The sequence below is a fragment of the Amblyomma americanum genome, chromosome 1 (genome assembly GCF_052857255.1).
Source record: "Amblyomma americanum isolate KBUSLIRL-KWMA chromosome 1, ASM5285725v1, whole genome shotgun sequence".
Classification (NCBI taxonomy): domain Eukaryota; kingdom Metazoa; phylum Arthropoda; class Arachnida; order Ixodida; family Ixodidae; genus Amblyomma; species Amblyomma americanum.
Genome location: NC_135497.1, coordinates 451,324,916 through 451,339,371, shown reverse-complemented (window position 1 = coordinate 451,339,371; position 14,456 = coordinate 451,324,916). Strand labels below are relative to the sequence as shown.

Here is a 14,456-nt window from a genome sequence, read left to right as displayed (position 1 = left end):
ACGTAGACAGAATACATGATAGACTGAGATTATTTTTGCTAGGGAATTCATTTTTATTATAAAAAGCGTGGTGCTTAAAATGCACCCCTGAGGCACGCCGTTCTCTTGAATGAAATTCTTAGAAAGAGTGGCACCCAGGCGTACATGAAATGAACGGTTGGTCAAAAAGTCACTCAAGCATTTTAGCATTCTACCACGAATTCCGAGGTCTCCAAGGTCCCGCAGTATGCCAAACCTCCATGTCCTGTCATAGGCTTTTTCTAAATTGAAAAAGACCGCAAGGCAGTGTTGCTTGTGTATAAATGCTTCTCGGACTGTGTTCTCTAGGCGGACTAGATGGTCAGTTGTAGAGCACGCATTTTTAAACCCACACTGATTGATGTCAAGAAGATCACGGGATTGTAATGTAAACATTAATCTAATGTTAAGGACGCTTTCGAAGGATTTGGCAAGTACGCTTGTTAGGGCTATAGGTCTGTAATTGCCAGGGGAGGTAGGTGCTTTTCCCGGCTTCAACAACGCTACAATAATGGCTTTTTTCCAAGCCTCTGGAATCTCCCCTGATAACCATATTTTGTTAAAAAATTTCAGAAGAAAGTCTACTGCGCGTTCGGACAGGTGGGCAAGCATTTCGTAATGGACTTCATCTGGTCCTGGTGCAGTCTGTTTACCAGAAGAAAGTACGCTGTTAATTTCTTGTAGTGTAAATGGGCTATTATATGCTTCGTGTGCACTGCCCTTTATCGGCAGCCTTTCTTTTTCGGCTTTGTTTTTATATCTTAAAAATGATTCTGTACAGTTAGAGGAACTAGATACAATGGAAAAATGTTCACCTAATATGTCTGCTTGTTCTTTTATATTTGTCTGTACACCAGGGGCGTTCAGAAGAGGAACTGTGAATGGAGAGTACCGACCATCCATTTTGTGTACTGCCTCCCACATTTTTTTCGAAAAGACTTGGCTGTTTATCGAGGAAATGAAACGCTGCCCGGATTACTTTTCGGCATTTCGACGTATGTACTGCGCTTTTGCTCTTGCTTTTTTAAAGTTTATAAGGTTCTCCTGTGTGGGGTATCGGCGAAATATACCCCAAGCTTTATTTTGTTGTTTTTTGCTTCTTTGCAATCTCGTGTCCACCACATTTTATGGTTGCGTTGCACTATTCCTGAAGATTGGGGGATAGCCAAGTGTGCGGCAGCAAGAAGACAATTTGTGAACTTTTCATTTATTTCATTTACATTACGATTTCCGCACGTAATATTTTCTAATGTGGCTGCTGTTCTAAAAAGCTGCCAGTCTGCTAGATTGAGCTTCCAACACCGTGGTTTTGTCTGGTTGACTGATGGTGGGGATGACAGGCAGATTTAAACAGGGAGATGATCGCTTCCATATGGGTTGTCTAAAACAACCCATTTAAAATTGCTAAAAACTGATGGAGAGCTAAATGACAAATCTAAAACACTCATTTTTCCTGAACTAGGGTAGTAATAAGTAGGTTTGCCGGTGTTCAATAAACAAATATTGTTGGATAGTATAAAATCTTCAATAACCTTACCTCTGCTATCGGTTTTCTCGCTGCCCCAGAAACAAGAGTGTGCATTAAAATCACCAAATGTCAAGTATGGCTCCGGTAACTGTTGTAAAAGGCTCTCTAATTCATGCTGTCTTACTTCGAGATGTGGTTGAAGATATACGCTACAAAATGTAATGGTATTGTAACCAACCACGGTGGCTGCTACGGCTTCAAACCAAGTTCCCTGTTCGTTTTATATTTTGTGATTGCTTCCCAATGGTGGCGCTGAATTGCATTTTTTGTGACCTGTATTGCCCTTCCTGCCTGGTCTTCAATGACTGCAGTATGTTTTAAATAAATAAAATAAATAAAATAAGTTTTGAGTTTGATCTCACTAGCTGCTACGCCAGGTTGCACAATGATTCCTACGCCTCCCGAGAGTCTACTCGCCCCCTCTCGGTCACGGCGGAAGACAGTATACTTCCTCAGCACCTTTGTGTGCTGAGGGCCTAGACTGGTTTCCTGCACACATAAAGCAATAGGGGAAATTGTGTTTAAAATGTCTTTTATGTCGTTATATTTATTTACGAGACCTCTGCAGTTCCAGTGTATTATGAAAGCCATCTTGATGTTGAGTGCGTGTGTGCAGATAAAATTAGATGAACTATGATTTGGCCCCGTGACTCGGAGCCTCACAATTTTTTGATCGATCCAAAGACCTCCGCCATCCGTCCGATGTGGACGGCACGGGGCTGCCTTGGGTCGTGTCCATTGCCTCAGCAGAGGTGCTGGACGACCGTGCAGGACGCACGCTGACTTTTGACTTAGACCTCGACCTGTGGGAAGAGGTCTTGAGGCCCGCTGACCCGGGGGTCTGCGCAGCCTGCTTTGGGTTTGGCGGAGTAGTGTTAGCTACACCACCAGGGGGCGCGGATGGCCCTGCCATAGGCCCACTGCGTGCGGCCTGGACAGGTGCCGAAGCCTGGTGTGATGCGGCGCGCCCACACACCACATCGGCGAAGTTTGTTTTTGCAGTGAAGAAAAATCTGTTTGTTTCGGCGTATTGCCTTCTTGCTTCCTTGAAAGAAATGTTTGCAGTGGTTTTCAGAGTAATTATTTCTTTTTCTTTCTTCCAGGACGGACAAGCCCTGGAGTATGCAGCATGGTCTCCCTCACAATTTGTGCACCGCTGGGCAGCAATACATTAATCAGACTGGCGGTCCTTCGACGAGCATTTCGCGCAAGTTTTGTGGCCGCGACAACTCTGTGAGCCGTGGCCGAACCTCTGGCAATTGAAACATCTGCGTGGGTTGGGTATATATGGCCTTACATTTATTTCAAGGAATCCGACTTCATTGTTTTTAGGTAGTGTGCTGGTGCTGAAAGTGAGGATCATGTGTTTCATATCTATTTCCTTGTTATCGTTCCGGACCTTTATCCACTGAACATTTATGACATCTTGGTCGGCAAGGCCTTCAAGCATTTCTTTTTCAGAGAGGTGAACAAAATCAATTTCTGATATGGCGCCTCGGACTGTGTTCAAAGATCGGTGTGACGTGATGGAGACAGGAATCTCCCCTATCGATACAATGTTTGCAAGTTTCGAGTGCTGGACGGTGTCACGTAGTTCGAGCAGTAAGTCGCCACTAGCCATTTTTGATACCTTGTACCCAAAGCCCAAGGTATCTGTCAGGCACTTTGCTACCAGGAATGAGGAAATCAGCCTTGCTTGCTGTTCTTCAGCTTTGCTATGAATAACAGGAAATTTTGGGAATGACACTTTCCTTTTTTGAAAAAAATCTTCATCGTTCCGCCCTCTTTTTAGAGGACGATCAGTGGAAATTGAGAAATGAGCCATCAAATATCTTTCTAGTTCGGTCGCAGTGCTAGCCACCCACCATAGAGCCCAACTAGGGGGCAGGACAGGAGCTTGTAAGCAAGTCCTGCCCACGCCAGCTATACACCCCAACTATAACCAGATCTGACGAAACCCAGGGTAGAGAGGAGGAGGCAGGAAAGTTGTAGGATAGATGACAGGAAAGTGAAAGACGGAGTGGAGGACAGGAAAAGGTGACTGCCGATTTCCCCCGGTCGGGTCAGGCCGGAGGTGCCGTCTACAGGAAGCTGGGGCCAAAGTGGTGTGTTGCCTCCGCCAAGGGGCCTTAAAGGTCCAAACGCTCGGCATCGGCTCAACCACAAGGATCTCCTTTTCCACGGACACGGCGATGCCACGCACGGCTAGCGTGGGTGCTCGGGTCCGCGGTGATGCACTGTTCACCATCATTCCCTTGTGGGGATGTCCCTGCGGATGCTCGGGAACCCGTGGTGTTGCCATTCATCAATGCCTGCAAGCTGCAGACGCCCCCCTGCGGGGAGTCTGCTAGTGCTGCAGTCGTGATCGCTACTGCAGTCCCAGAGCACATTTTTCTAACATCGTCGAACAGCGAAATCCTGCACTTCGCAAACAGTCGCACCACAACATTGCGCGGAACAGCTGAAAATTTTGCCTCACTGCAGCCGTCACACCTGTATCACCCATTCCGAGATGTTGAATTTGCGGCCCGATGCGCAGCTATTTGTTTCTTTAGCATAAAGAATGACAGTCACCTCGAATGTAGCTGTGAACGGGTGCCAGATGCTTACTGAACTTGAAGCACAAATGACGATTGACAAAGCACTACATTAAAAACTGGTAAAACATGGCCGGCAGTTGTCAAAAGCGTCAGAGCCAAAGAGAAACTATGCGTGAGCGGTGTCGGCTCTTCCGTTAGCGACCGACACTCCCTGGCACGACTGCCGTTCCGAGTGGAGGCGCCACCATGATTGGAACAGCGATTATCCATCAATTAACGGCACTCCCTTGAGCACCGAGTGTGCAGCTGAAAGTAAAAAAAAAAAAGAACTCGGAGAATGCTTAAGCTTCGCCTTTAAGAGTAGAATGCGATAGCGTTATCAGGCTGCCCCTGCTTATCAGTAGCCAGGTGTGCGAAGGAAGGTGCATGTTCACCGCTTATCGACAGCCGTCAGCCGCCATGCACAGGGGAGGGGTGCTGGTTCTGGGTGTTGACAGAGCAGCTGCTCAAGGCCAGCGCAAGGCGCGCTGCGACGGAGCCACGCATCAAAAACTCAACCACGCTGTAGCATCCCTGATATCTCCTAATGCCTCACGTTTATTTCTGGTGCCACGCTTTGGTTTCGATTGCAAGTCGACGTCCCCACTTGGTATTTTTAGTGGGGGTGTGCGAATATTCGAAATTTCGAATACGAATCAAATATGTTTGATATTCGGTTCATATTCGTATTCGAGAAATGATAATCGTGAATTTCCGAATATTCGAAAATTCGCGAATACTCAGCAACGATCGTATACCGAGCCGACTTTCGTAAATTTGGTTGTGGCAAAAGCTTAATATCTGGGCAAATTATCTTAATATAGAGTTTAAAGTTCCAGAAAAACAATATAAAGGCCCTGTTCTCTTTCTTCTTCATCGTTTATCGCGTGGACCGATCGCATTTCGATGCCGCTAGACTTCACCTTGTGCGCAATTCCCCAAGTGGGCTTTCCCACATACCACACGTGCTGCAAACAAGATGGGGGACGACCCGCTTCTAACAACTGAAACGCGAAAGCGAGTTTATTTTTTATCCTTCCGTAATATGTTATCTAATTAATGCCCACACGCATGGCATTCATTCTGTCACCTTAACTCTCTGAGCATAACCACCGCCATCTTATTTTGGTCAACTACGCTATGTGGGAAAGACTACTTGAGGAATTTCACGTGAGGCTCCCGAAGGGGCGAGTCAAGGTGTCACAACAGGGCAAGCGATCCTGTAAAAATCCCGCCTATTGCATGGTGCACTGTAACCCATGCACTTCCTATGTGGGCGTAACCGCAGGCGTGACATTGTTCGGAGGGCCCCTGTCACTAGGTAAAAAAAATAACCTGGCCGCGCAGTTTTGGTTTCTGAGTTTCGCCACTCGGCCAGGGCAATGGCAACTGTCGGCCCGCGCATTCGCCAGTAGTCCAATCTCAGTACTGTGCCGCTTTCAGACGCTGACTGACACGCCGCTGGTCATTTTTTCTTCCTTTTTGGAAGCAGTCTTGCCATTCCGACATCAATGTACGTTCCCATCTCGCTTATGTTCACAATGTCTTCCAGCATGCCGAAACTCGGTGCTCGTCACGGGACTACACATGTTTGCACGATAGAGCCGCCTCATATGACTACCGCATTTTCGGTAGTCTTTTTTTTTTTTTTCAGGGCCGCGGGGAATTTCATAAACCGACCTTCGAATAAGCCGGGCATTTCTGTCGGTTCTTTGAACTCTGAATTAATGAGGTTTTACTAGCCATCATGTTATTTTTGTTTCCAGTCTTGTCATGTTATGGATTTCGTTTTGCCTGACCACATTGCAGGTTGGATACTGTTATGCTGTTCAATTAAGTAGTGTACATTTCTGTGCACATCATGTTTTTCTTTTATACGGTGCTCAGGCAGTCTAGTTTTGTTTATTTCACTTGCAAAGGCCATACACTATTTTGAAAAAGATATGAGCAACAATGTTTGCTTGTTTATCTTTTCTGAATTTATTTTTTGTGCTGACCAGATATTCGATAGTCGATTCGATATTCGAAGCCATTTTTTCTTCATATTCGTATTCGATTCGTATTCGAAAATTTAAATATTCACATACCCCTCATTTTTAGATTTAAAAAAATATGTCGACTTACAAACGTGTAAATACGGTACTTCATGGCCGATTGGCGCTCTAATTCTTCCTAAATATTCCTTCTCATTTTTGGTCTAAACTTCTTGAATCCTCAAGTAATATTTGCAAACCTTGACTATTCTTTAATTTATTCTTGGCTCGTTCAATTTCCGCTATGTGAATCGCTGCATCCATCCACGTCACAAAACATTGTTGTGTTTATCTCGTCATTAATTCCCCTTTGTTCACATAGCAAATTCATGCTGTTCTGCTTCTCATGTGAGCATGGAAATATATTCACTAAGTAGGTTGTGGCTATTTACTGAATCATCAGCAGCTGCATACTCATGTGGTGCATGGCGACAAAGCAATGCCATTGAAGGGTGGGAGAAAGAATGGGGGCGTGATGCCACTGCATTGGGTGCAGCTGACCCTAGTAACAGCACTGCCGACACAGGTGTTAAGAACATCAATAAAGGTCACAAGCTGCACTCTTGCAAGTGCCCCCTTCCCAGTCCACCTTGGTCGATGAAATCTCATTAGCCAGGAGGTGCACGCAACACGTTTCGGCTAACAGAGTCCTTCAATGTGTTTATGGTGACGGAACTTATCTGAAACACTGTGGGTGAGCACAGTGGTGCTCATTGAGGGGCAACCGCTGGCTGCCAGCAGAAAGACAGCTGCCATTTGTGTTCAGTTTGTTTAGGTCTCTTCGATTTGGCTGCACTGGCTGCACTAGTTCTGTCACGTTTCAAGGCGGTGCTGCAAGCGTGCAGCATCAGTCAAGTGCAACTTGGCACTGGCTGCTTCCAAAACGAATAGTCGAGTGCAGGCCTAGTCATCTGCTCCAAATTACAGCCAGCTGCGTGCTGTCGATATCAACGGCCGCCAAAATTTCAAACCACATGAAGAATTTTCAAGCACCAAATCTTAATAATTGTTGCCAGGAAATTGTCGTTTTACATGCAGAAAAAGAGTAGTTGCATGTATATTCACAAATGGTTTACAAATATATGCTGAAATGCTGCTCATGGGGCTCGAATTGACCACTTAGGTTTACAATACTGACGCCACGAAGTACACCACTCATCCTTTCAGGAATGAATAGCCATCATTTCATTTAAACTACCCCCAAACCTTCTCGGACCTATACATGGAGACCACCACATTGCTGCACAACAGAAGCACTTCCAATTCCGAGAGTGCAAGCCATCCAAGAACACGTGCTGCACTAGGCTGGCACTTTTGCAAAACGAAGACGGGGGCACAGCAGGCGCACGCTGCACTGGCAAAATGGAAGGCAAAAACACTGCACTCCTTGAACTGGTGCAGCAAGTGCAGCCAAATCGAAGAGACCTTTTAGTCGAGCTGTGGCTCTACGACAAAACTCTCAAGCTCATGACAGAAATGTTTGGGTGTGCATTTTCTTTGTGGCAAATGAAGTAGCTGTGTGAACAACAAAAAGGTTCTGCTCTTTCTTATCCCTTTGGGAGTTAAACTGTGCCAAGACTGCAAGTGTGGCATCCATCAAAAAGGAGGTGGTGGCACACTTTTTTTTTTCATCACATGTGCACACGTGCAAAAAACATTTTGATGCCAAGGTCTTTACTAGAATGCTAGGTGCATTGTAAGTGAGGATGTCATGTTCATGTGACACAAACTGCCACTGATGCAGTTTAGAATGAAGACACTGTAGGCCAGTTGACCCCCCAGTTATTTTGATACCTCTGTCATAATTAAAGCCCCTAGTTTTTCGCAATTCCACAAAAGATCGCAGATTTAGCCCCATAATGCTCAGCATATTAAATGTGATACAGAGCACAAAAATATGAAAAATTTTGTTTTCTGCTCACGTCAGTACCTGAATTGCTAGCATATTTGAAGTAACAGTCTTCAACATATTTATCAATGCAAAGGCAATGTGTAAGCTGCCAGTGACACAGGCGGTCCGCTGAAAGATAAATTTGTGTAAAAGTTATCCCTAATGGCAGAATAGCCCAAAATTTGTGGTCATAATGCTGCCTTGGCAGGAGATGGAGAAGTTTTGAATTTTTCTCCCGATTTATTGTACACACCTGGGTATTTGTGTGCAGCTTTATCGATCTTTGCTATTCAGAAATCACCAAAATTACCTCCAAATTAACAAGCTTGAATTAGCCCCTATGAAAAATTTTTTTGCTGGTCTGCACGTGACTGTCTCTATGTCCAGGTTTTGAGCCATTTCCTAGTCCCTGGCATTTATTGGCACTTTCACTTCATTGAAACCTTTGTGAACGTGCTGGCACAAATTTTGAAAAGTTCCTTTTCTAGCGCTTGCATGTTGTTTCCATATTTTTGTTTTCCATGGGGGTGAAGTTTCATGGCATGTCCAGTCCGTCAAATATTTCTTACCGTTCTCAGATATTTTGTCCCGTTACACTTGTGCATTGTGGAAGAGCCGCAGCTGCTCTTAAGATGCTTTGTGTCTTTGCCTTTGTGCAGGGCAGCAGTGGCGTCTTCTCCGCAATGCTCAAATGCATGTGGGCAAAGCATCCAAAAATGATGACTAGCTTGGCTGGCATTTTCTCTTGGTATCTGAATGCATCATATGGTCAGAATTTGGCAAAATTATGGACATGTATGCCAGGGAATCATTTCAAAAAGTTATCCAGGATTTGTATTGTGAATAAAAATAGCACAACACGCATAATTTTTGGTTTTGTGATACTGCAGATTACACGAATCAAGAACAGAGCAGCAAGGTTCTACTGTATTTCTTGGAAGGGCTGTGACGGTTTTAAAGGGTGTCTAGCAATCTAGAATTGTCAAGAGGAATTTCGTTTACCTGGAAAAATCGGGGAGTTGTGAGGGATACCATCAAGAAAGTGGTCAAGTCTAGGAAAGCGACGGACTGAAATTAACGCAGAGGTCTGCTGCGAGTTTTAACGATACTGTGAGTATCCAGCACACGGTCCGTTGTTATTGACATGACATATTTTTGCTTCTAATGAGTATTAGGCATGGCGGCCTGTCTGTTTTAGCTGTCTTTCTTGTCTTCAATTAAGTGAGCATTGTATATACTGGTTGGTTCTGTACAGGTTGCCACACTCCTCATTTAATTTGATCTGGTGCATATGAATAGACACAGCTATGTTCAAAAGTATTTTCTGTGGAATAAGCCGTAGTCATAGTAATGTGCAGAATTCATGCACTTTCAGTATGCTGATGCGAGGTGCCACGTCACCCCAGTGTGGCATCAAAATCGATCTGTAAATCTTGCTCTCAGGCCTCGTCAATCTTGTAGGCTATTGCAGAAACAAACAAATAGAGGCTAGTTTCTCTGCGGTTCGAGCTGTGATGACGAGGTCGTATAAAGCTGTTACTTTTTGTGGAAATCGCTTGATGCTTGTCCTGTGCCATTGCTGCTATCGAAAGGGATGCCAGAGTGTGCCTTCATTGGAAAGGCAGTAAAAGGCAGTGCTTCTCACTGACGAGCAAACCAACCTTTGCCAGCCCTCTTGTTCAAGGGTTCCTTCTTGAAAGCCTGAAGTATTCTTTTGCAGTACAATGAGCAGTGTATGGAGCCCCTGAAAGCATGCAGAGTGTTCCATTTTGAAATTTTCCAGAATTTTCTCAAAGTAGAGTTGTTTGTTTCTTTTGTGAAAGCACATGTAATGTCAGCACATATGGCCACCACTCATATGAACCATTAAAAGAAAGCAACAACTTGTGAGCATAATTTTAACAAACTTCCAAATCTAAGACTCCGGATCACCCAGGCACTTTTCATCTAGTGAGAAGGGAAACAGCTGCTGAAATTCCTGCACAGATTCCTAGTTGAAATGTGCCAGCATCTGTGGGTCCGTTACGGCCAGGGATTCCAGTGTGGTAAAACCCATACACAAGAGTTAAGCGGCCCATGTCCCGTCAAGAATGCTGCATCTGGGGCAGCATTCCACAGCTGGAGGTGTCACAAGGGAGTGTGGAAGAGGTCGTCTTGTTAATGCTCTCACTTTTGTTGTATCTTAAGCTGCTGCTCATAGATTTTTTGTGTCATCAATGTTCCTCAGCAATGCCACATCACGTCATGCGCCTTTTCAGTGTCTGAACTGTGACAAGAGCATCTCCACCGCAGCTGTGGCCTCGTGCTTAAGTGCTCGCCTCAGCTACGGGAGGTCGTGGGTACGATTCCCGCGGCCTCCGGTCCACCAGCCAATTAATCCAATAGGAACAGGCGGTCCCCCGGCCTAGTGCTCGGCTCTCCAGGGGTGCACTGCGTGGGAAGGATAGCCTGCGCCTCAAAATTCCCGTCAATTGCGGGCACAAAAACGTCTCCGCGTGGTTAAAACCCGCAGTCCAAAACTCTCGCCTTGTGCCAGTTACAAAACTTATGTTCACTTCTCTAGCCTCAAGAGAGCTGTGCCATAGCTCTCTCTGCTCACAAACCGCCTTCGAGCAAAGTGCAGTGGTATTTGCTTGCTACCGTTGTGGCTGGCGTACACACATTGGCAGGTGTGCATGATGGGTTAAAAAAAAAGATGGGCTTCTACCGCACGAGGTGGATTTAGGGTTGCTTGACGGTGGAACTTATCTCTGATCCGTCAAGGCAACGGTCTGGTCGAAGACCCTTCTCCCAAGCATCTCACCCTGGGTGAGCCGAGAACCATGGCGGGGAAATCTTAAAACCGGTGGGTACCCGGTGGCACTGGGAATCGAACACAGCACCTCCCGAATGTGAGGCGGATGCTCTACCACAAGGCCGCGCTTCGGTGCTATGATCTTCGCCAAAAGGCTGAGAAATGAAAAGCCGAAAGATTGTCGTTCGGCAGCTTACAAAGTCAAGCTGTCATGTTTTTTCCTGAACACAGTTATGGCTCAGACTAATTGTACCATTCTACATGATTTTCCCTCATTCATTGAGATGCTCAATAAGCTTTAGGATGCGATAAATTATGAAGAGGAATGAAATGTTTCTTTTCATCACTGCATTTTGTGGAAACATGTTTGTATTGTAATTTCAAATATCTTTTTTATAATTTGAACTACTCGAAAATAAAGCATATCGCAGTACTGGCCGGCATTTCGAAAGGCCCTGGTATGTGCAGCATGTGTACGAGAGCAGACGATGCAGCGGTCCCTGTGGCACTGCTTTTGGAGCCCACATGGCCAGGGTTGCTGCTCTTCCTTGGGAGTGACATTATAACGCACCCTGACACTCAGAAACCGAAATCGCTCAGCATAAATAATGCAATATTTAATGCGCATATTTGAATCGCAGAGCACGTATCACGTGCCTGGTGGGAGTATGCAATGTTTGAAACTAAGAACACTCCAACCAAAAATTTGATGTCTCCGCCCCTTTAAGGTTTTGGGTTCAGCATACGGAGCTTGTGACCTCCTGTGTGCCAGTGTCAGAAGCCTTTCAGAAACCCTTTCGTTGTTTGTTTTGACTATTTTTATTCATTCTTGGTCTCTGCCTTGTACACACTTTTTGTGTGTGGTTTCTCCGGCACATCTTGAACAATGTTCTTTTTATCCTTTTTTTTGAGGATCTCTTTAATGTCCATACACAGAGCCACTACAGGAGTGTGTGGGCTGCTGCTATAGTCTGTTGGGAGATTTCCATAACTTTTTTTCTCTCATATGCATTCAATTTTTTGTGTGTTTCTCATAGTGGTTTATTGTTCTGCGTTTGCATACTTTTTCTCTTTTCATGGCATCCAACCCTGTGTATGACTGACACTAGTAGAAAGAGTGCAGCAGCCGACCTTGCATGACGCGGAATTCTCTGGTCCCAGGCACCTATTCCCTGTTCCAGGCTACTGGCTCAAGATTGTGCCCACAAGTCTGCACCTTGGCCTACAGGCAGAGTCGCATTAGGCCCACGTCGGCCAGGACTTCCTTGCCAAATAAAATATTCCTACCGACGCACCTTGTCAGTAATTGATGAAGCGTGTGAATAAATGAGTAACAACTTCGTTGGCCGTATAGAAAAACCGTGTTACAAAGCAGATTTTTTTTTTTTTTTAAGACGATACCCAACCACCACATTGTTTCCTCTGAGTAACCTACTCATCTTTGAGGTAAGTGCTTGTCATGTGTCGCATCACAGTCTGAAGTGTTGCTGCAGAACCGCATATTGCCTTCCTGTTTATGCCATTGCAGCAGAAAATTCTCCACAAAGCTAATGAAAAAAAAGAAATTTCGCCAACATACTGCTTTGAGACAACTGCTAAATGGGTGCTGAAGCCCAGTGAACATTGTAATTGAGGCCCTTTGAATTGAATGTTCTTTGTAGGTATTTTACAAAGGCAAGATAACAGCCCTAGCAGTGCTACTGGGATTGCAACTCGCTGCAAACGAGGCGGATTCTGTAGCACTGGGCTCTTGCTGGCAGTTTTTGCAATTCGCATTACCCGAAAGTGCACTGTAAAAGCATAAAGAAAACGATGTCTTCCTCGGTAATTCATGCCATGCAACATGACATGGAAACCATCACATGGCCAGTTTATCCATTGCCTTCAGGTTCAAGACATCTGCCAGTTTCTATACAGTAGCTTCAGACTGTTGCACTGGAAAATTACATTTCTCTTGACACTTTTTGAGCAGGAATTGCGTTTACCCTGGTTTTCGTGATTTACGTTTCGGGTGCACAAACTGGGTAATATCAGGCTTTGCTAACAAGAGGCCCTAAATATTAACTATATTTGATTTATAATCTTCTCTTACTGTTGTGATCTATCTTTCCTCAAGCAGAACAGTGGTCTGAGCTAGGTGGATGAGTGAATTCGCATCACCTGTTAATGTCAGATTATTTTTTTCGTTTCTCAGCTGCTGAGGGCCATTATTGCCAGAGGGGTATGTAAGGTGTGTACTGTAGACAGACAGGGAAATCGCTTAATTCAAACCGGCGGTATTTACAAGCTGGCACTTTGCTCCCGTCAAAATCGCATATTTCAGTGCAACCAAGCTGCCGGTAATGTAAGCATACGCAACGGCCGTACAGCTTACCTGTCCTGATCGATGAAGCATGGCAATGCAGCGTGCTGCATACGGCCATCGTGGAGAACCACTCGTCTACTACCCCTGTCACACGGTGCTTTCGAAGTGCAGTTTCTCCAGCTGCGCTTCTGTTTCTGCCACGACGTGGGACCAGTTTATCTTAGCGTATGCGGGGCCTATCGAGTGGAAGCTATGAGGCGCCGCTGACAGTGCTGATGAGCGATCGCATAAGAATGAAAAGACCCGTACCAACCCCTCTGGTCGGGCTCTCTTTATTCCGAACTCTGCGTAAAGAACTATTTTTCGGTCCCCTTACCCTTTGTTTCTAATCAGCATAGTTTGAACAACAAATTTTCGGTCACTTTATAGTTTGAAGTATCGAGGCGTCGAATGCCTGACCGTTGGTACGTGGCCATATATATATTTCCCACCCATGGTGTGCGCACAATTTGTCCCTAAACGTAATGATCGTTGGATATATTGTCTTCATCTTCAAAAAACTTGTCGAAAATCTCAATTTTATTATAGCGACAAATTTATATACAAGACTGCTCAAAGGGAGCACGGCTACAGAACCATCGCCGCGCACACGTGTTCACTCTTGGCGCTCTTAATTCACTTCCAATAGATTGACCGAAACTTTGAGCTATAAAAGCGAGCACAAAACAACGAGAATTCACTGTGTGAGCGTGTGTTTGAAGAAGGATCGCGCATAAAAGGTAATTTTACCACTAAACGTACTGATCATAGTGCTTGCATGCGGCACAGCGAAACGGTGATATCGATATGAGATGGAATTCTGCATCTGGCGCTTCTAGCCCTCGCAGTGAAAAGAGGCAGGATTGAATTTTCCCTTTGCAAAACAAACATCTAGTAGAACCCGCTGCTACGTTCGCGGTTGCTGCGTTTTTCCCGGTACGTTTATTTTTTTTCATATGAGCCAGGTAGTCCAGCTGCCACAGAAGCCCCTACAACTGAAACTCGATCGCCTATATCTGTTACATAATGCAATTGTTGCATAATTCCCTTGTCGTACGTCGCGAAAGTCATCTCACGATAGTAGTTTATACCGTCCCGGAATTCGTTCAATGCGCGCGTAATGGCGACGCCGGCCAGAAAAAGCGATACTATACACGTGCTCTATATAGGCACTTGTTCGCCGCTGCGTTCGGCGACTTCTGGAAGCACCCAGGCCAACGCCAGCACACTTACAGACCATGTGATTTTTTTGTGCGTCTGTTGGCACAG

The 14,456-nt window shown here is 45.2% G+C and overlaps 1 protein-coding gene across 3 annotated transcripts in view; it reads right to left on the bottom strand.

The window, feature by feature from the left end:
• Positions 1-14,456, bottom strand: part of LOC144115967 (valine--tRNA ligase, mitochondrial-like) — a 192,426-nt gene that overhangs the window by 20,531 nt on the left and 157,439 nt on the right. The window contains exon 24 of one of the 3 annotated variants that reach the window (XM_077650613.1): positions 9,537-9,793. The exons of the other annotated variants lie outside the window; for them this stretch is intronic. Within the exon in view, the coding sequence (XP_077506739.1) occupies positions 9,632-9,793 (162 nt within the window). The 3' untranslated portion in view covers positions 9,537-9,631. Of the gene's footprint in view, positions 1-9,536; positions 9,794-14,456 lie in introns of those variants that run through there. 3 annotated transcript variants of the gene reach the window in all.